The following is a 23465-nucleotide window of genomic DNA, read 5'->3' on the forward strand; positions in this document are numbered from 1 at the left end:
CTAAAACATCTTGTTCTCTTTGACATCTGGTGGGAGGGCATTCCACAAGGTGGGTGCCACTACCGAGAAGGCCCTCTGCTTATATTAATAACAACAAGAAGAACCCCCTATGGGTCAAATCTGACAAGATGGGCGGAGCCCCCTGCCGGTCAATAAGCACAGCGCTTTGAAGTGGACCTCTGAAGATATGACAATTGGCTGACCATTGGATCTTCCGAAGCTCCATTCAAAGTGGTGCAGAAAACTTTGAGAAGGGCTTCTGAAAAATGTATTAAAGAGCCCCCTCTCAAAGCACTATCTCACCATGCCCTTTGAAAGAGGCTTTGTTGGCACCACTGACGAGCTGGTCAGCTGTGTCTGCAAATAATATTTCAACTAAGACCCACCCTCACCTATCCCCACCTGCCCTGTCAGGTGTAGTGCAGAAGGGTGTGGAATCTTTGCAATTAATTACATCACAAAAGAGATAATTCAACCCATATCTCTAATTATCCCACTTGAGTGCTGCCTTCAAAACTGCACAGAACAGTATTGGTATGACTGTTTCAGGACTGTATAATGTGTGTGTGGGGGGGGGTTGTTTTTAAAAAGTACAACTTAATATTTTAAATGCAGTATTCTATTCGATTACTCCATTTTGTTTAAAGTAAACATGGGATAGCAGCAGGAAAGCAGAAAGATAAATATATCACCATGTAGTATGACAGCTTTTTTTTTACCTGTTTTGATGGTTTCATTGTTTGACATCAGATTCACCAGACTACGAGTTTGAATGATTGGAAAGGCTAATATTTGAACAAAATGCTTCTAGAGGGCTGAGTGAGAAAGCTTTTCTAGATGGCTTTCTTTCATTGACTTTAGAAGCTTTTGTACTGTTTGTTTGAAAAACTGGTCTCAAATGGCTTAGGATGGCAGTGGGTTTGAAAAACGATACTGTACAGGACTCCCTTGTTTACTTCTCAGCGGGGCAAAAGTGAACATGTAAGAAGACTGAAAACCCATAAAAGTGAAAAAGTAGTATTTCTTCAAATTTGAAGCACGGCAGCAGAGTGCAAGATTAAAGTGGGGAAATTGTGCTGCCCTTCTGCAAATAACAAAATGACATGGACGAAACAGATGACGGTAAGGGGCAAAGACGGAATTTGTTTCCAGCTCTCTTCTCTGCTCACACTCTTATACTTCCTTGACTTATCCACTGAAGGAGATCCATATGCAGAAGTAGCTTTCTGCAAATATCATTAGCTGGACTGGGAACCATCAGCCAAAATCAAATGTGCATTCAAGTACAGAATGTCATCTGTTCACACGATCTTCCTTTTGGTGGAATACACATTCGCACACATACCTAAAATGCACATCTCCAATGCAGAGGTGTATTTGAATGCCTATCAGTGTTTGTTCCATTGAAAGCAGCATAGTGTGGACAGAGAGAACTCTGTTTATGCTGCAAGGTTTTAAAACAGCGAGAGACACAATGGAGGAGAGTGCTGCTGGGCTCATATCCTGCCTGAGGGCTTCCCATGGCCATAACGCTGGCTGCTTTAAGACACCAGACTACATCGGTCTTTAGTCTGATCCAGCAGGGCTTTTCTTAGGCACCAAGGTTTGTTTCTCCCCAGTGAGACCAGAAGCAGCAAAACAGGCATGACCCAGTCATGCCTGGTAAACCATCAACTACTGCTTACCATGATGCCTGAACGCTACCAGTCCCTACAAGTAGATACATCCCTGGTTGTCTCTTGAAATCGCTACTCCTAATCCAAGGAACATTAACAAAATATTGAAGAGTAAACTCCATTCCTCTTCACAGTCTGCCACTGGGCCTATGTTCAGACTGGCACAGCAAACCTATGCTCTTCTAATCAGAGACAACTACATGTCATAGCTGTCAACCGTCCCTTATTTGGCGGGAAACTCCCTTTCCCAGCGCTGTGTCCCACTGCTGTACCTTATTGATGATGTCCCTTAAATTTCCTGGGTTTCAAAGGAAGCAGCTCCTCTCCCTCCCTACCTCCCTGCTGGCCAAGGAGGAGGGAGGCTCCAACTGTGTTGCTTGGCTGCGTTGCTCACCCAATAAGGAGTCTAAGAACGACTGGGGGGGTGGAGCTTGCATGCCTTGTGCCGATCAAATCGGCCGCGTTGCCTGGGGACTCTCCTTTGCTCAGCGCTTCCCAGAGGAAAGGTGACAGTGGTTTTCCTTGCTGCATCCCCTTTGCCGGGTTGCTCGCTGTGAGAACCACCGCTTGAGGCTTCGTTTGGCTGCTGGCTGGGCTTTCTGCCTTTGGCTCGGAGGGGGCTCAGAAGTTGAACATAACCTGTGCCCAGAAAATCCCTTATTTGGGCTGCTGATCCCTTATTTTCGAGGCTGCTGGTCCCTTATTTTCAAATCTGTAAGTTGACAGCTATGCTACATATGCATGTTTGTAAAGGATGTCTGTAGTGACAGAATCATAAGAGTTGGAAGGGATCCCCAGGATCATCTAGTAATGCAGGAATCTCAACTAAATGATCCATGACAGATGGCCATCCAACCTCTGCTTAAAAACCTCCAGTGAAGGAGAGTTCACCATCTTCCGAGGTAGTCTATTCCACTGTCAAACAGCTTTTATTGTCAGAAAGGTTTTTCCTGATGCTGAGTTGGAATCTCCTTTCTTGTGACTTGAAACCACTGGAAAGAGTCCCACCCTCTGTTGAGGCCTACTCTTTGCTTGGGGGTCAGCTGCTTCACTCCTAAGTGGGCATTCTTCCTGCACTCCCTGGTCACTGTCATCACAGCTTACAACTCCCCACACATTGGGAGCTAGAGCGGTAGTGATGGAACTGAGACAATGACTGCATCCCCTGCTGTCCCCATATGTACAGAACATGGAGCTAACGTTAAGAATTAGCTTATTACAGCCTAAAAAAAAATTGTGATTATGTAATACACATATACTCTACCCTTCTTCCACAGCAGAACTCAAGGCAGCGATACCTAGGTGGTCTTCCATCTCAAAAATAACCAGACGCAGACCCTGCAAAGCTTCAGCAAGGCATTCTTCACCTTCAGATCTAAGTTCTGAACTTACTGTTTAGTAGAGATATCAGGTGCCCACTTTTCATACTTGTCTGAAGCTTCTCCAACAAAACCCCCAATCCCAACTACATAAAAAAGGATAAATTTGTGACCCATGTAGGCCTTGAAAGAATTATTTTGTGCCTTGGTATAACTGTTCCACTGAACTTAACTTTAAGTCATGTTCAGGGGAAAGTACAAACTTTGCATGCCTTGAGTCACTTTGAACTCAAAAGTATACCCTGCATTTAGTTCTGTTCTTTCTGCGTATGCAGAGAACCAAACGAAAGCGGAACTTGCTTTTAGTATAGATTCCTTCATCAGGCTAAAAGTCTAAAACTTTCAAATTCCATAAACAAGCTTGCACAAATTATGCCACCTATCCAACAGTTCAAAAACATGTTGAGCTCTTAATAAAAGTCATCATTGTGCACAAGAATATATATGGGACAGAATTATGCATTTTGGAAGTCTGGAAGATGTTTTTTATTCTTGTTCCTGTATTAGCAATTTTTTTTCTTTTTAAAAAATCACCTTTCATCTGTGTTTACAATGACACTACCATCTCTTTACAACTCTGCTATCAAATATTGCTTAAGGACATATGATCACCACATAACAGTTCACAACATTTTCATTACCATCTCTAGACATAAACTGATATGTAACAACTGGGATCCATAATCTGTATGGTTGGATAATCGTCTTTACTGAACTGGAAAACAACACTTGTTACACAATTATAGAAATGATTTTCTCCTGGAGGAGAATTTTTATTTATTTCTAACACAAAAGGAACTGAACATAGCAAATGAATGGAAATTTGTGTTTTCCTGCTAATTAGTATGTGACTTAAACCTGATGCAGGAAATATAAAACCTCAAGCAGTTAAACAAGGGAGGCATCCTCCGTGACAGGCTATTGTGCAACTACAGGTCATTTATTTCCGCACAAAGTGGTTTCCCAATGCTATAGGAAGTCTTTGGATGTTGTTTACAGCTGCACCCATTTCCGATTTCATTTTACTCAATCTTCAGATCTTCCACCACAGTTCCCTCGAAGAGTCAGGAAAGTTGTAAGATGATAGGAGAAGGCAGGCAGACTATCTGGCGTTGGCTCTCCGCATTTTACGAGTTCACAGTGCTTTGAGGATTAATAAACACCAATAAACCTTGTAGTGAGATTCCTCTGCCCTTGTTAACAACAAATTAATTCCTTTGTTTAAACTTTATGGAAGTCTCCATCAATATGCTGAGTTCACCAGGATGCTGAGCATGCTTTTGATAGCATTGCCCAAATAATAAAGAGAACAGGAAAGCTATTTTTTATTAAGGAGAGACAGATAAATGGGACAAGATACAAATAGGACTTTATTTTGTGAGTCATTTTTTATGAATAAAGTGACTAATAAACACAAATAGTAACTATGAAACTATGTTTTTGAAACAGAGCAGACACAAAAAGTATAACAGGTCTCAAAATGCATGAGTCAAGCAGAAATGTATCCACAAAGACTATTGCCTCCGTTTTTATATCTGTAAATGAAGCCTAGTCAAAATAATTCTTTAAAAGTTTGTAAACATAAGAAATGAGGCACACTAATCTAGCAAACACACCTCTTGATTTTTCAGATAAAATATAGTCTTGAGTAGCCTGGAGAAGAGGAAGCAAGGCTTTTTTTCAGCAGGAACCCGATGGAACTCAGTTCCGGCACCTCTCAGATGGGAGCCATTTCTACTATTAGAGAACAACTGAGGCGATCGTGGTGAGTTCCGGCACCTCTATCTAGAAAAACAGCCCTGGGAGAAACCATACTGATGAATAGTCTTATAACCAACAGCCCATGAAGGAAGCCATTGTCAGTAACCAGTACCCCATTCACACTAACATGGCACATAGAAATCATCACTATGTAGTAAACATAGGCTAACATGTTAATAATAGCAAGCCTGGACGTGAGTACCAGTAGATGTTTTCTGTCCATGTGCCTGTTTAACAGATGTTAACTAATGCATGTGTGCTGTCACTGTTAACAACACACCTTTCATACAGCATCTAGCTGCTATACAGCTGCTACCAGCAAGGCAGGGTAGCACATGTTTCACTTCAAAATATCCTCTCTCAGCACCTTTTAATACCAGGACCTCAAGCTTCAAACCAGGAACCTTTCAGTAGTGCTGGGCTAACATATCTGCATTTAAAACAGATCCATGGAGAATCAATCAACCCTTTTTTGTTTGGGAGTTGCAATTTAATGGTTGTAAGTCCCCAGGTAATTAACAAGCCTCTCCTTCTCTCTACTTGAATTCAAGTGCCTCACATGGCTGAGCCATTAGCACTGGGGCGGCTTAAATCGCAGCTATTGTCTTCCAATTTCATGTGGTGCTTTCATGCTTAACAATTAAATAAAAGTTGAATGCTTTCCTTCTTCAAAGTGCAAGGAGACAGAAAGATGGAATTGGTTCAAAATAAAATGAACTCTCTCCCCCCCCCCAAATCCCCCAAAAGAGAGAGAGAGAGAGAGAGAGAGAGAGAGAGAGAGAGAGAGACCTGCACACACAACTTTATGAATACCAACAGCTACTGGGAAATAGAACATATTCAGAAAGAACTGAAACAACAGAGGTTTTTCTGCAATACTGAGCAAGAAGTATTTCAAATGCAACATTTTACTTAAGCTTACTTAAGTAAGCTTAAGCTTACTTAAGCTTCCTCCCAACCCTTAAATTCAGTCTGAATTTTGTCTTCCCCTCTATCTCCCATGTTCAGGCAGTGAACACCATTGTTTCTGTAGCAAAAATAGCATGATCCACCCTAATGTTTGCAGAAGTACAATTTTTTTATAGGGAGGTGGGGAACCCTACATAGAGAGAACCACAGAAACAGCCCAATCAGGACTCAGTCTTCTTGGGTGGCCAGTGGATGTTGATCAATATTTGAATTCTGAAAAGCTGTGCTCTATATATACCACATGATTCCTGTTTACAACTTGTCTATGTTTGTGTGCATATGAAAGCAGGGGATCTTGTGCTTTTGTTCATCTATTATTTTACTTTATATCAGTATTTGTCTTTGAATTGTTTTTTCATCAAAGCAGTAACTGAAATATCAGAATTACAAAGGAACATTAATGAACGCTTGTGGTTTTGGTTATTTTTGAATGAAATGCTTATATTTTTGCTACTCTTGCTAAGCAACATCTAAAGGTAGGAAGTGACCCAAGTAATTTTGTGCAGAAATTTAGCAAACATTTAAGGTATTCATGGCTCAAGAATTTTGGAGAAAATGCCATTGAACTGAAAGAAAAAGGCGCATAGATGCAGGGGTGGGGCTTTGAGATATGTATCAACAAAAGGAAACTGAAGAAATTATATACACAGAAAGATCTAAGACACAACATTCATAGCATATTTAGCCTTAATCCATTGCTCAAATGAAGAAGGGCAGAGAGGTGAAGAAAACTGTCTGAAAAGCTAATGAATGGAATAAATCACCCCTTTAGACAGATGGATACAAGGATCAAAACTATGAAATAGTCAAAAAGCTAGCTACTCTCAAGATTGAATGACCACCAGTTTTTCAGTTAATCTCAGCTTGATTTTCTCCTCATCCTCTACTCCCAGGGTCGTATCCCACTGACAGTATTAGATCCAGAAAAGGAAAAATGTAGGTCTGTATTAATGAAATTGTGCATCTTGAAGTAGGTATAGACTAGTGATAGGACTGCAAGTTGCTGGTTGGAAATTTCAACATGGATTGCCAGTCTCTGGCCCTATGTAATTTTCATTTCAATTCAAACTTCACATGCAAGGCACTTCAGCAGTTCTTGATGGAAGCTTGAAGAACAAGCAAGAGCAGAAACACACAGTTAACATGAGGAAATATCCAAGTTTTCTTTGCAAACCATTTCAATATTATTCCAAAAGGTTAACCCAAATGCTAAGATAGGTGGCACAATAACTGAATGTTGCATTTCTTATTTGTAAACTACTCACAAAATAAAGAGTGGGGAACCTGCACCTCAGGCTATTTTCATGATGTTGGAAAGAAAAAATGGGGAAGGGGGGCAATAAAGGGGGGGAGGGAGGGAGGGGGAGGAGATATGTCCCAAACACTCTTGGCTCTGTCTCTGTGCTAGATTCAAAATGGTGTTTCTCCCCATAACCTCTGGGTTATGCTTAGGGCCAAAGTTTTTTCCACCAAGATATTAAGGGGACTCTTGTGAATGTCACTTACTTCGGTGGATTTCCCCAACAGTTTCTGTTGCTTTAATCCAGGGAGCAAACATGCTCTATCTTAGCCAAGCCCCCCCAAGAGGTAGAATTTTGATTTTATGTGATTTTTAAATTAATTCCAGGATTAGAGTGGAGGGATCCTCTAAGCTCCTCACCACTTTATTTTCTCTAGTGGATGGGAATTTATTCGTCCGCTGAGCTCACATTGGTGGAGTCAAGACAACTGAGTTAAAATTTAACTAAAACATGTCAAAAGTATACCCAACAAATAAAGAGGATGCAAAGTAAAAGTTTCTCATGCCTCCAAAGATACGGCATTCTTTTGGTAAAAGTGACCCATGAGATCATCCCAGAGGATAACTCAGCACAGGACTAATCCTACACAAACAAGGTCAAGAAGCCACACAAAGCTTAAACCTTCATCCCCACTTATACCATTGATTTCCACATACAGTATAATATTGACAGTCTAACCAGTATCCAATTGGTTCTCCAAAACATCCCCCTTCTCTCAAATGATTATCTTTAGCTGACACCCCAGGTGCCTAGTACATGTATTGCTCATGTATCAAAATATTCATCTTCCTATGTTTATGATAAAGTCCAATAAATATTTGCATAGTTCCTATTACTTTGTCGCATCCCCTGTCCTACTCTCAGTCCAACCTGTAATATTTCCAGATACAATTCATTAGGTAGAGAAATCTCAAGTGTCTCCCCTCTACCACTGAAGGCTAGTAGTTCAGCAAAACTACACAGTACAAACTTCCTGGAATTACTAATTCATACAACTGAAGGATCACATGTTTGTGCACCACATTAAAAAAGAGGACTTCCTAACCCATGGAACATCAGGATACCTGGGAAAAAAGCTGAAGCCTTAATTTCTAATCTGCAGAAAGATTTTGTGCACAAAGCATTCAAATGGGATTCTCCATTGCATTCTGAAATGACGGCAATTCAGATTAGTGTGTAGATCACCTCTGAATCAACAATCCTATTCATGGACTTCCTGCACAAGTACAAATCAGAATTCAGAATCAGAGATGTTCCTCTCTTTTTCCCAATCATGTCTTTCCTCTTCTATTTTTAAGATGTAGAATCAATTCATAGCTGCAAATGTCAAGAATGGTATTCACTTACCAGTTTTTGGATTCATGAAGAAGAATCCCTGTGGATTTCCACTGGTAATCTTGTAGGTCAGCTTGTCATTGGACCCTGAGTCTGCATCAAATGCCTCAATCTGAATGACCGACATATCCTTAGGTGAATTTTCCATGACTTCTGGGTAATAAACAGGCTGAGTCATCTGCGGAGCATTGTCGTTGACATCCCCAACTTCTATATAGATTTCAACGAAGGAAGACAGAGGCACAACACCCCTGTCTGTTGCATAAACAGTAAGCCAGTAATGGGAAGTAGTCTCACGGTCAAGGAAATCAACAGTGGCTATTGTACCTGCATAGGAAAGGGAGGAAAAGAAACAGCGTTGAGTATCATATCTACATGATTGATTTTATCGAACGTGGCATCTTTTTTAAAAAAAGTCTTTGCCACAAGTCACAAATGAAAAGCATAATAGTTTCCATAGCCTTGCTATTTTGTATAGACCAAAATGAAGCATTCTACTTTTTTATATGGCACAAAATTCGAGAAAAGGCAGTTAGTGATTACAAATGAACTGTAAGGGAAAATTCAGCCAATGATTGTAGACCATAAAGTATAGAAGCATGCGAGGCAAGAATCAGTATTAGGTACGACGCCTGTTCAGATGTTACCTGTCGCTCAATGCACTTGTCCTCTTTTCCCTGAAGGAAAAGATGGGAGCACACAAACTTGAGTTCTGGTACTTTCCCCCTTGTAGCATCCCAGTGCTAAAAGCATTGGCTATAAAGGCCCTAAACTACTTATTTTTTGTATCAGGCCCTTCCTACACCATGACATAAATGTGTTATATGAAGTAGTTGGGGCCTGCTGGTTTGTCATGCAGAGGCTTAAAAAATTAAACTAGCCTTTGGCATGCCCATTTTTTAGAAACCTGGCAATATGGTATGATTTCATCACCGTTGTGGCTTAGGCAGGGAACCACAATGTGGACAGAACGATAACAGGACAGAGAGAGCTGCAGCTATGGAATTCTCCAAACTATTTTGGAAGGACGGAAGGTAGCTATCTGAAAGTACAGTATTTGTCAATTTAGGACATTAATGCCCACTTTTCAATTTGCATAAAATTCCCAAAGCATGTAACAAGGTAAAAAAATATTTTTTTTTTTTTAATAATTTTTATTAATTTCCACACATATAATAAAGAACAATGTAAAACAGTATCACATCATACTCATCGGTTCTTACCCTTCTTTCTTTGACTTCCCCATACCTCCCCATCCCTGCATCCTTGTTTAATAATTCTTTAGCAACCCTTAAGTCCATTATCTTAGTTCCCTTTCATAAAAATTTCTTAAGTTTTTTTATTTACTGCTGCAATTCTTTACTTCTTACCCCCTGACATCCTAACATTCCTCAATTTTGCAATTATTTTTAAGATATATTTTGAAGTTCTTCCAGTCCTCTTCCACTGTCTCTCTCCCCTGGTCCCGGATTCTGCCCGTCATCTCGGCAAGTCCCATAAAGTCAATCACCTTTGTTTGCCATTCTTCCAGAGTAGGTAGTTCTTGCGTCTTCCAATACTTTGCCAGTAGAATTCTTGCTGCTGTAGTGGCATACATAAAGAAAGTCCTATCTTTCCTTGACACCACTTGGCCCACCATGCCCAAGAGGAAAGCCTCTGGTTTCTTAGGAAAAGTCCACTTGAGGACCTTCTTAATTTCATTATAGATCATTTCCCAGAAAGCTTTAACCTTTGGGCAGGTCCACCAAAGGTGGTAGAAAGTGCCTTCAGTCTCATTACATTTCCAACACTTATTATTAGGCAAATGATAAATTTTTGCAAGCTTGACTGGGGTCATGTACCACCGGTAGATCATTTTCATAATATTTTCTCTTAATGCATTACATGCAGTAAATTTAATACCGGTGGTCCATAACTGTTCCCAGTCAGCAAACATAATATCATGACCGATATCTTGTGCCCATTTAATCATAGCTGATTTCACCGTTTCATCCTGTGTATTCCATTTTAGCAGCAAGTTATACATTTTTGATAAGTTCTTAGTATTGGATTCCAACAGTTCTGTTTCTAGTTTTGACTTCTCTTTCTGAAATCCTATTTTCCTGTCCTGTTTAAACGTCTCATTTATTTGATGGTAATGCAACCAATCTCGAACCTTAGGCTTTAGTTTCTCATAACTCTGAAGTTTCACCCTTTCACCATCGTATTCTAAAATCTCATGATATTTTGGCCATTTAGAATCCATATTAAGCTTTTTTACTTCTCTAGCTTCCATTGGTGACACCCACCTAGGGGTTTTACTTTCCAACAAATCTTTATATCTAATCCAAACTTTATACAATGCTTTCCTTACAATATGGTTTTTAAAGCTTTTATACACCTTTACCTTGTCATACCATAAATATGCATGCCAACCAAAACTATTGTCATACCCTTCCAGGTCCAAAATGTCAGTGTTCTCAAGAAGTAGCCAGTGTTTCAACCAGCAGAAAGCTGCTGATTCATAATAAAGTCTTAAGTCCGGCAGGGCAAACCCCCCTCTATCCTTTGCGTCAGATAAAATCTTAAATTTAATTCTGGGCTTTTTGCCCTGCCAGACAAATTTTGATATATCTTTCTGCCACTTCTTGAAACATTCCATCTTGTCCACAATCTGCAGCGTCTGGAATAAAAACAACATTCTAGGCAATACATTCATCTTAATAGTAGCAATTCGGCCTAACAAGGAAAGTTTCAACCTTGACCATATTTCCAAATCCTTTTTAACTTCTGACCAACATTTTTCATAATTGTCCTTAAATAAGTTCACATTCTTGGATGTTAAGTTTACCCCCAGGTATTTTACCCTTTTTGTTATTTCCAAGCCTGTTTCATTCTGAAAACTCTCTCTTTCTTCCATTGTTAAATTTTTTTCCAACACTTTCGTTTTTTGTCTATTCAATTTAAAACCTGCTACTCGACCAAATATATCAATTAATTCTAATACTCTTTTAGTACTGGTGTCTGGCTGTTGCAAAGTCAATACTAGATCATCTGCGAATGCTCTTAATTTATAATGTCTAACTCCGACCAACAAGGTAAAAAAATAGACCAGTACTGAATGCTTCACATCAGCCCTCTACTATACTAAGTGTCTCTTCTTTTCCAAACTTTGCCTTGTGAAGAAGGGAGAAGGAAAACTGGTAGCAAGAATTGCTGAGGTCAGCAGAAGACCTATGTTTAAATGTGTAGAGTTTTCAGTGACAAAATGAACACTTGCACTACCTACACAGAAGCCTTCAATACCGCCAGTAATGCTGGGAGTTGTAGTCACTAAGATGGCTCCTCTGAGTGCTGTTCTTTGACATCAGTTTCATACAAAGCTAGTTTGGAAATGCAGGGAAACCGATAGCAAGCAAGGCTAGAGACAGCTGGCATCAAGGTGAGCTCATTATGAGCCAAGTTAAACTCCAGAGTGGAATTTTATCTACTTCGTAATTGGGGAGCCTTTTATAAATCGGTCATGTTCATTTCCAGTCCTGAACCACGCAAATTCAATTCCCCTGTCTCAATGTATAGTTTAAACAATCCTTAAAGAGCTGCTATTTAAGGAATTTCTGAACTACCACCAGATGTCACTGTAGAAGCTAAATTGTAAATGTAGCCAAGCTGAGACAATATGAAAGGCAAGCAAATATCAAATTTATAAAGTAGAAATTCTTATCCTGCGCACATTGTCACCTGGGTACATCATCTTCTCCTTGAAACAAAAATGATGCTGTAGTGTTTCAGAGAAATCTGCTAATGCCAGTAAAGCACAGCAAAGCCACCTTAGTAAATTTGAAACAAATTGCCTTTTTAGACTTCCAAACCTCTTATTAGCTGCACATTATTCAGCTGCAATTTTCTTTATGCACACATAACAATCACACACCATTATTGCATCACTGATACAACATTATGTTGCCAGGTTTTATTTCTGCTTTTAATGCTAAGTGTAGAAAACCCACAATAATCACTTGTAAAAAGAACAAGAGTTTGCAGGAACCAAGAGAAGCCAGCTGGCTTGTCTTAAGAAATGTCAAAGAACTACATTACAGCTGGGTCATTCAGTAGACCGGAAGAAGATGAACACTCTTCTGCTTCTGTTTCTTGAGTTGCACAACCTTTCAAGGCAATCCACTCAAGCAATGCACAATTGCAACTCATTTTCTGCAGGGGCTATAGGTGTCTTAGAACAGGGGTTGGCAACCTAAGGCCCATGGGCCACAAGCAGCGCATGGGGTTTGTTTAACTGGCCCACAAGCCACCCCCAAACCAAGCCGCCCGCTCAGCGAGTCCCCGCGTGCTGCTCTAAACCGGCACAGGGACTCGCTTCCACAGCGTCGAAAATCACATCTGTGCATGCACAGACGCCGAAAATCGCAAGCACACACACAATCTGGCCCACGGAGGGATCTCCGCTGGAGTGAACCAGCCCAGGCGAGGTAAACCTTGCCGACCCCTGTCTTAGAAGGTGGATAAACTAACATTTTAGCACTGGGAAAATAGATGCTGGTTCTAGATGGCTCATCAACTGAGAACGCGACTGCTGTGTGTGTTGTGCTTCTTACATGAGTACCAGAGGTATCTACATACAACAACGCCTATGACATTACTAGTGTTATGGTTCGCTCCCACCCAGAGCCACCTGTGCCAGAGGGATATCTCAAGCAGTGTCCCTTGTTAACTTTACACCCAACCATCCACATTATCCTATGCAGCAAGCAGGCAGGTTGGGTAGCATTCTCTGAAGAAATCACATAAGATCAGCCCTATCCTAATGTCTACAGTATTCTGATCCATACTGCAGCAGCACTGTGGGACGATGCCTGGAAGAGCATAACCTATGTGGCCTGGTCAGGGTGTGTGAGTGTGAAAGGGAGTGGATCTTTAACTAATTCCTAGGAGACATGGAACTGAAGGGCGACTTTCTACACCTTGCCTTAAGACACATCCACTCTCAACACACAAAGAATGCAGCAATATGCTTCTTTGTAAGATTAGACTGTAATGCTATATGACATCTTTGGGAGTAAGTCCCACTGAACTCGGCAGCGATTTACTTATGGGAATATTATTATTATTTTGGGAAAAAATACAATTATAAAGAAATAAAGTGATACAGAAAAAGAGAAGGAAATGTGAGAGGGAGAAAAAACAAAAATGTTTATAAGCAAAATATATACACAAAAATGCAATATATTCTCATATAAATTGATATAGTTTTATTTTCCTAATACTTATGTAGATGTTAATAGCCTGCTACATTCTGTATATTCTGTATAAATTCACTCCAAACATTATCATATTTATCCAAACAAAGTCTGCATCTGTAAGCAGTCCATTCAGAAATTGCAACTGTTGTCATACTGTCAATCCAATGATTAAAGAGCATCATATCTTTATTACCCCAATCCATCAGTATAAATCTCTGAGCCACCATCTGGGAAGACTTGCATAGGATTGCACTATTAATATTCCACACCTAGGATGACCCTACCTATGGTGCCTCTTTTCTTATGGACACTCCCTTCCCCATGCTCATGGGAAATGGGCTCTCTCAAGGGTGCACCACAAACAAGAACTCTCATATTACCGTATTTTTCGCCCCATAGGACGCACTTTTCCCCCTCCAAAAATGAAGGGGAAATGTGTGTGTGTCCTATGGGGCGAATGCAGGCTTTCGCTGAAGCCTGGAGAGCGAGAGGCATCGGTGCGCACCGACCCCTCTCGCTCTCCAGGCTTCAGGAAGCTATCCACAAGCCTTGCAAGCCAGGTGGGAGTTCCCGCGGACTCACAAGGCTTGCGGGCAGCAGCCTGCAGCCCCGGCAAGTGTCCGCAAGCCTTGCGCGCCCGGTGGGAGGTCCCGTCGAGCGCGCGAGGCTTGGGGCGGCAGCCTGCAGCCCGAAGCATGCGGAGCCCTCCAGAGGGTGCCCCGTGCTTCGGGCAGGTGTGTGCAAGGCTTGGGGCGGCAGCCGCGGCTGGGGGGAGAAATAATTTTTAAAAATTCATTCCCCCCCAAAAAAAAACCCGAGGTGCGTCCTATGGGCCGGTGCGCCCTATAGGACGAAAAATACGGTACATGCCCAATCCCATATTGCTTAAGAGGTGTGAGGGGGGAAAGAACCACATATTCTGCTCAAGGTGAATGAGAATGACAATGCATGCATCACGCACCAGGAATAACCAAACACAGTGGTACCTCGGTTTAAGAACAGTCCGGTTTAAGAACGATTCAGTTTACAAACTCTGCAAAACTGGAAATAGTGTCCCGGTTTGATAACTTTACCTCGGTCTAAGAACGGAATCAAAACGATGGAAGGGCACTGGCGGCGGGAGGGGAGGCCTCATTAGGGAAAGTGCACCTTGGTTTAAGAATGGTTTTGGTTTAAGAACGGGCTTCTGGAACAGATTAAGTTCATAAACCGAGGTACCACTGTAAAGCAATCATTACAAGGGACTTCCTCGGTACAATTATAATATCCTGCCTGCGTGACATTCTGAGGTGGCTCTCTCGAAAGTAGCAGGTTAGTGTTAAAATGGCTTTGTTTTCCCAAGTCTTTTAAGTGGGCAGACACTGAGTGTTAATTAAACCATCCCAGTTACATTTTACAGATCCATTAATACAGTTAAAGGAGTGGTGCTGGAATGGAACGTGTTTTTTTTTTAAAAAAAACAAAACAAAAACAAAACCCACTTCATTAAAAAGTAGAGATGGAACTCCTGCTGCCTTTTATGCTTGGCAAGATCAGTAAGAGTTGCACAAATGTGGCTGAGTCTTTATTTGGGTCACCGCTCCAGATTACTAGAAAGCCTCAATGAAAAGAAAAAAAAAACACCACACAGTATATTGCAAAATCAAAATGGGTTCAGAGTTCTTGGAGGAATAACTATGTGACATTCTGGTATAGAATTTTAAGTATTCCAACTGACTGCTTCATTGGACTTAATTTCAACCAAATTTCTGAATTGCATTTGACATGTCATGAAAAGAAACATTGTATTTTCTTGTCAGCAACGGGCCTGTGACATTTTTTTAAAAAATGTCTATACAGTGGTACCTCAGGTTACATACGCTTCAGGTTACATACGCTTCAGGTTACAGACTCCGCTAACCCAGAAATAGTGCTTCAGGTTAAGAACTTTGCTTCAGGATGAGAACAGAAATCAGGCTCCAGTGGCGTGGCAGCAGCAGGAGGCCCCATTAGCTAAAGTGGTGCTTCGAGTTAAGAACAGTTTCAGGTTAAGTACGGACCTCTGGAACGAATTAAGTACTTAACCTGAGGTACTACTGTAGTACAAATCTATTGGATTTGTGGGCCAAACCAACATAATTACCAATAGATATCAAAATAGTAGTATCTTCTTTATTTAAAAAAGGGGGGGCTAGTCTTAGAGCAAGCAGATGTGTGGCAGCCACTTTAAACTCAAGAAACCAGGAAATTGTCCTTAATTTCAACCACATGGAGCCTTCAATTTTCATCAGGTCAGCCAAAACCTCTCCTTAATGAGTGTGGGGTGAAACTGAGAAGGATATGGACAACCCTCAAAAGACAGGGATGTGCTCCAAATGCAGTCCTCTAGACTTCAGTGTCTGGTCCTTTGGACTCTTCCCAGGCCACATCCACTCCTCAACACTCACCCTCTTTTCTCAAGCCACATCATTTCCCAGATCTACTTCATATCCTCCTTAAGTGTTTTTGCATAGCCAGAATGTGTCCCTGCTTGCTAAGATGGAGGACAGAAACGGGTGTGAGAGGTGGCATAGAAACTAGCATACTGCCTCATTGGATCCACCTTTGTTACTATATTGTATACCACTGTGTGGCCAATTGCCAACAAGTGGTATGTAAGTTTCATTCATTCATTCATTCATTCATTCATTCATTCATTCATAAATAAAATGGGCCTGGAAAGCTCAGGGCAAGAAGCAGCCTATGAGGGGCAGAAATGCAGCAAAAGGCACAGGTGGAAATAACTTTTAATATGGTACATTTGTTGAGGGGTATAGGAAACTGCATGGCAATTCCCACTAGGCCTAATAAACCACAGAGAGATTAAGCTGGAAGAGGTGTCACCATGCAAAGGATCATTTAAGTGTTTCATGTTAGGTCATCAAATTGTCCACGGTGAGCCACAAATTTTAGAACTTTTTAATAAATATCTAATCATTGGAAAGCTTCTGATTCCCAAACTAAATATAGCAATGTTCTGTTTGAAAGCCATGTGTTTCTTGACATCATCGCCCTCAATGTAAATGTTCTCTCTCTCTAACCTCTCTTTATCTCACCTACATACCAACTCATGCATTCATTCTCATCTAGGGTCTTTTTTAAGTGAGCAAAAAAAGAGGCCAACTTCCTTGAACCTCTTCTCTTAAGTCTCTATTCTTATGATTGTGCTCTTTGCACTTGTTCCAGCTTGACTGTGCTGGTTCCATTAATGATTACTACCAAGGAACAGGAGCTGACTAAGCTCAGCCAAGCAAAGTGAATCATCCACCCATTCTGAAGCAAAGCAAAATAAGTTAAACAAATATTTATTTTATGCACAATATTGTTTATGAATCTGATTAATAGTGTGACAAGTTACTTTTAGAATGAAGATGAGGAACGCTGAGCAAAAGCATTTATACTTCCCTATAGTAACTGCAACCCTCGATTATTAAAACACAGTCACAAAAGTACAAATGTTAGCATCTATAAATACTTTAACTTGGTTTGGATTTTTTTTAAAAAAAGCTTCATATCAGAATATGAACACAAATTTAAAAGGTCTCCATTTTTAATTTATGCAAAGCTAAACAAATTCTCTGAGCTTGAATTTTCTATAAAGCTTTGAAACTTTAAATATAGCAAACAATGATTTCGGCGACATGCTCGTTCACTTCCTCCACTTGCTCTTGTGTTCTCATATGTTCCTTCACTTTTAATTTGCAGTTTAGCACTAATCAGAGTTTACCATTTCAGACAGCACAAGACGCTATGGTTAGGGTTAAACTGAAAACCAAAAGGCAAACAATAAGAAACAGGAGAAATGGTGTGGGATATGAAAACCCACCCTAGTTTCCAATCCTCAGTCTCTAAATCATTATTTGGAGTCTTGCATACCTTTTGATAAAAAGTGAAATCAAATAAATTAAATGAAAATGCATAAAGATGCTCAATTTAAGTGCACATGCATTTTAGAAGATTGTTATCGGTTTTCTGAAGTTATGCAAAGCACTAAAGCACACTCCCAAAACTAAAGTCAATGGAGTGGTCAAGCTTCCCACTAGTAAGTAGTAATGAGTAAGAAGCAAGGACTATTCATGTGACCCTGCCTGACCAGTGAGAGGAGTGGGTTATCCCAGACATAAAGGCTATCCTCCAGGAACGTTTGGGGAATGAGTATTCCTTACCCCCACCCCAAAATACACACACAAAACTGATGGATGAGGCAACTTATAAACTAGAGTATAGACTTCCCCAATGAAAGCCTAGCTAAATTCAGAGAGTTAATTCAAATTATTGTCATTATCATTACTATACTGATGTTTTTTAAAAAAATTCCCAGGATTTAAAGACATCAATAGGCCTATCACAAGCCTCCATTTCCTGTCACCAGTACAGCTCCAAGCCAAGGGCAGAGGCAGATGAACTGACCTCTGCACCTGATAAGATTGGACTACTAGTCAGCTGCAGGAGCAGAGCAAGCTGCCTCACCAACTCCTGGCTGGATAGCAACGGCGCAGCTCTGATATGGAAAGGGATAACAACAGTGTGATGACTTATCCTTGACCTTTTGCAAAATCATTTCATGTGCATTTTGTGCTGTATCCACAAAATCAGGGACAAGACCCAGACCCTCGAGGCAGTGGCATTTCTTGATGATGATGATGATGATAATAATAATAATAATAATAATAATAATAATAATAATAATAATTTATTTGTACCCCGCCCATCTGGCTGGGTTTCCCCAGCCACTCTGGGCGGCTTCCAACAAAGATGAAAAGTACACTAAAGTGTCACATATTAAAAACTTCCCTGAACAGGGCTGCCTTCAGATGTCTTCTGAATGTCAGGTAGTTGTTTATCGCTTTGACATCTGATGGGAGGGCGTTCCACAGGGCGGGCGCCACTACCGAGAAGGCCCTCTGCCTGGTTCCCTGTAACTTGGCCTCTCGCAGTGAGGGAACCGCCAGAAGGCCCTCGGAGCTGGACCTCAGTGTCCGGGCAGAACGATGGGGGAGGAGACGCTCCTTTATATATACTGGACCGAGGCCGTTAAAGGCTTTGAAGGTCAGCACCAACACTTTGAATTGTGCTCAGAAACGCACTGGGAGCCAATGTAGGTCTTTCAAGACTTTCAAGACAATCACGAATGTTGTTGTTTCCTGGGGAGATCTGATCTATTTTAAAAGTTCATTTGTAGTCAATTAATTTAGGAATGTTGTGAAGCAACTATAGGTAAATATACTATAACCTTATATAAGCTGCAGGAAGAAAACGCTACCTGGCACGTAACAGAGTCTGGAGAAGATTTATGGCTTCCTATCCCCAGCAAGTGGAGAAGAATATTTAAATCACCACCACCATAGCAGGCACAGGGAATTTCTGGCCCATGGACCACATTAGCACTGGCAGTAGTCCTAATGTGATCCATTACACTTTTCTCGCCAAATGACACCCACATGTCCCAAACCTGTCAAAGTGGCGTATGGACCAGAGAGATCACCATTTGCCATCAGACTGTATTGAGAAAAGAGCAAACCTGGACCTAGTTATGGATCATACAAAGCCTCCATCCAAATACCTGTGAAATAACTGTGAAATACCTGCTATGCTTACAGAATAAAAACACACACATTCCAGTCACTTCTTGAGTCGAGCCACTAGGCACAATGATAGTAGCATCCCTCTCAACATAGTTACAATACTTAACATTGAATATGCAAAATAATTTGGAAAGCAGTACAAGCATCAATTACAGTCAAACAATTCACTGGTGATTAACAGATGCAGAAAATGCCCAGTGAGCGAATAAAGTACTGGCTCAAATTCTCCCTTTATACACACTTGCAACTGTGAGTCAGAACGTAACTTGCATGTTTTATGAATGGCACTGAAGGCAACAGAAGTAGGCATTTAATAAATGCAGCACTGTAGCAGAAAAAGATTAATTAGTTCATACTGCAACAGCTTAGAGATGACAAATCACGCCTGCTTTGAAAAGACAACAAATCAGTATTGACCCCGCTCCCCTCAAACTGAATTCCCTCTGTGCAAAGAGGGGAGTTTCTTCTCCTCACCAAAATTAAGTATGTACAATCCAAAACAGGTTTATTATTTTGCTACAGACTGACACAACTTTCCATATGCCAATTCTATCCCATTAGCAAACAGTAATGCCCCCAATTCCCACAGATAATCCTCCTTAAGTGTGCTTATCCATCAGAACTCTCATTAATAATATTAATGACTCTGTAATGGAAATCAAAACCTGCAATTATTATTATTTTTTCCAGCAACTGCGTGGAAATGCAGTTAAGCAGACCATATCCTGGGAGTGACATCTGAAACAAAGAGGAAAAATTTTCTCCTCCGGAACATGATGCTCAAAAAATTGATTACAATTCCTAATTAATCTGAATTCTAATAAGCTAGGCGTTTCTTTTAAAAACACACACACATTTCTGCCACTTTTTGCATTGTTCCTGCAATGTGATATACACAACATTATGCCAAAAATAAATTATACTTTGCATGAGTATATAAAGTAAATAAAGTATAATAAAGTAAATTATACTTTGCATTCAGTGTGTGATTTTAACTACTGAATTACTGTATGGAGACCAGTAGTTGCAACCTTTAAAGCATTTAGCATAAGACAACTAGTATGAACCAAAACACCTGCCCAGCCAGTATTCCCTGCCCTGTGCTCATGTGTGACCCCAGCCCAGAGATTTATCATTAACAGACTAAACACTTGTGGCCCCAAGTGACATTCAAGCATCAAGAGTGCTGACCAGAGTGCAGCAAAGATTGGTTTTGCTAAGCACACACCCCACCCACACAATGATATGATAAAAGGCTGCCATGAGCAGGCCTTGTTATCTACCATCTGTGGAACCACAGAAAAGGAACTACCAAGCTATACTGTTAGATTGGGTGGGGAATTTATGAGCCAGTTGACTCATAAATGTCAATTTTTCCATCAAGGCAAGTTGCTTTTTTGAGAGTTGAAAATGTCAGTTTATCTTAACATTTTCACTAGGCAAAAGCCGTGAAACAGAGTTCCTGATTTTACTTACTGTAAAACATTTTGGATTCCTCATCAGGAACACTGGTTCAGAGCTACTGGGTGACACTGCCCAAATAATATATATATATATTTCTCAAACCATTGCTTCTTAGCCTTTTGGCAGACATAGACCCCTTTAGAGAATCTGATGAAAACTCCCCACTCTCCAGATTTTTCCCCACAAAGAAATTTGTGAAAAGTACAGTGGTACCTCAGGTTAAGTACTTAATTCGTTACGGAGGTCCGTACTTAACCTGAAACTGTTCTTAACCTGAAGCACCACATTAGCTAATGGGGCCTCTCACTGCTGCCGTGCCACCAAAGCACAATTTCTGTTCTCATCCTGAAGCAAAGTTCTTAACCTGAAGCACTATTTCTGGGATAGCGGAGTCTGTAACCTGAAGCGTATGTAACCTGAGGTACCACTGTAATAGGGGGGGAAATGAAGGAAATTCATAGCTCTACAGTATATCTATTGTGCCTAGTTCACAGAAACTCCCCCCCCCATGGGGTCAATGGACCACAGATTAAGAACCCCCACTACAAACCATGATTTGACAGATCAGCAACATTCAATGGGCTTTTGCACTCTCTGCTCCTCCTCTCTCCACCCTGCATCGTGCCATTTCCACTTTTCTCCAAGCAAATTTGCAGTGACATCGTCATCAGGCATTTCATGGCTAGCAACAAACTCCAAACCATGACATGCAAAAATAAAACCCAAACGCCAAAACATGTGAAAGTGAAAAAGGAGGGGAACCTGTTTTGTGTTGCACTTTTCCAATCTTCCAAACCATTATTTGAAGGATCAGAATATCTGTCATCTGAAGCAATCTGCTGCAGTCACATTTTTTTTGTGTGCATGCACATTTACACAAGTTGTAGAAACTTTTCTTTTGAAGCGAACATCTTAATTTCATTAGATGACTTCTGCCTTCAGGATTTAAGAAGCAATTAATATTTTAAGAATAGAGATAAACTGAAGAATTGCCTCAGGCTGCTAAGAGTTTCTAGCTGCAGAATATAAATTGAAACTGCAAAATATACAACAGTTGAGCCTCAGAAGCAAAATAAATATGTAGCACCCAAAATAAAAGTACTAAATTACCGTATTTTTCATCCCATAGGACACTCCGTCCCATAGGATGCACCTAGGTTTTTTTTTGGGGGGGGGATAAAGGAATTTCCCCCCCCTTTATTTCCCCCCCAAAACCAGGTGGGGGAAACCGAACCAGGTCGAGGAACAGCGGGATGGCGGCGCTGCACCTCCTTGCTGTCCCCCGAGCTTGTGGGGCTGGCCGATGTCTGTCCGGCGCATGGGATGCGCCAGGCGGCAGGCTGCTATCCGCAGCGTGGGGAGCCCTGCAGGAACTCCCGCAGGGCTGCCTAGGCTGCGGATGTGTTCCTGAAGCCTGGAGAGCGAGAGGGGTCGGTGCGCACCGACCCCTCTCGCTCTCCAAGCTTCAGCGAAAGCCTGCATTCGCCCCATAGGATGCACCCAGATTTCCCCTTCATTTTTGGAGGGGAAAAAGTGCATCCTATAGGGCGAAAAATACGGTATTCTTTTTGGGAAGAGAAATGTTAGCATGGTATAGTGCTTACAAGAATGACCCAACAGTGCTGGCTGAAATCTCTTAGAATCATAGAACTGTGGAGATGGAAGGGACCCTGAGGATAATCTAGTCCAATGCCCTGCAATGCAGGAATATGCAGCTGTCCCAAACGGGGATCAAACCTGCAACCTTGGTGTTAGCAGCACCATGCTTTAACCAACTGAGCTATCCAGCCAGCAAATGGCCTTATACAGTGGTGCCTCGCAAGACGAAATTAATTCGTTCCGCGAGTCTCTTCGTCTTGCGGTTTTTTCGTCTTGTGAAGCACCCCTATTAGCGGCTTAGCGGATTAGCGCTATTAGCGGCTTAGCGGCTATTAGCGGCTTAGAAAAAGGGGGGGGGAGGAAAAAACCTCGCAAGACGTTTTCGTCTTGCGAAGCAAGCCCATAGGGAAATTCATCTTGCGAAGCGCCTCGAAAAACAGAAAACCCTTTCGTCTAGCAAGTTTTTCGTCTTGCAAGGCATTCGTCTTGCGGGGCACCACTGTACAATCTATACCCTTGTAGCCTCTACCCTCCAGTCTATAATATGGAGATAATAATGGTGAACTATCATAAACTATCATTTGTTGTCAAATGTTACTGACATGTCGGTAAGCTGTTTGGAACACTTAGGAAAAGCCTACGCAAATATAAATTATTTTTATGATGCTCAATCAACACCTTCGCTAAATAAGTGGCACTAGAAGAATAACACTATTAAGTATTATTAAATGAGTTAGATTGGGGACACAGGTGGCGTTGCAGTCTAAATCACTGAGCCTCTTGGGCTTTCCAATCAGAAGGTTGGCGGTTTGAATCCCTGCGACCGGGTGAGCTCCCGTTGCTTGGTCCCAGCTCCAGACAACCTAGCAGTTCAAAAGCACATCAAAGTGCAAGTAGATAAATAAGTACCGCTCCGGCGTGAAGGTAAATGGCGTTTCCGTGCGCTGCTCTGGTTTCACCAGAAGAGGCTTAATCATGCTGGCCACGTGACCCGGAAAAACTGTCTGTGGACAAACGTTGGCTCCCTCGGTCAGTAAAGCAAGATGAGCGCCGAAACCCCAGAGTCATTTGCGACTGGACTTAACTGCCAGGGGTCCTTTACCTTTACCTTTTCAAGCCCCACTGAACACAATAGGATTTA

The 23465-nt window shown here is 41.3% G+C and overlaps 1 protein-coding gene across 6 annotated transcripts in view; it reads right to left on the reverse strand.

Annotated features, from left to right (window-relative positions):
• The window catches only part of FAT1 (FAT atypical cadherin 1), a 118719-nt gene that overhangs the window by 63434 nt on the left and 31820 nt on the right, over positions 1–23465 (reverse strand). For all 6 annotated transcript variants that reach the window (XR_013842221.1, XM_079989956.1, XM_079989954.1 and 3 more), the window contains exon 3: positions 8434–8748. Coding sequence is in view for 5 of the 6 variants with exons in the window: in XM_079989956.1 (XP_079846082.1) it covers positions 8434–8748 (315 nt within the window). In the remaining variant the exon portion in view is untranslated. The remainder of the gene's footprint in view (positions 1–8433; positions 8749–23465) is intronic.

This window comes from Podarcis cretensis, assembly GCF_951804945.1.
Source record: "Podarcis cretensis genome assembly, chromosome: 9".
In the NCBI taxonomy this organism is placed as follows: Eukaryota; Metazoa; Chordata; class Lepidosauria; order Squamata; family Lacertidae; genus Podarcis; species Podarcis cretensis.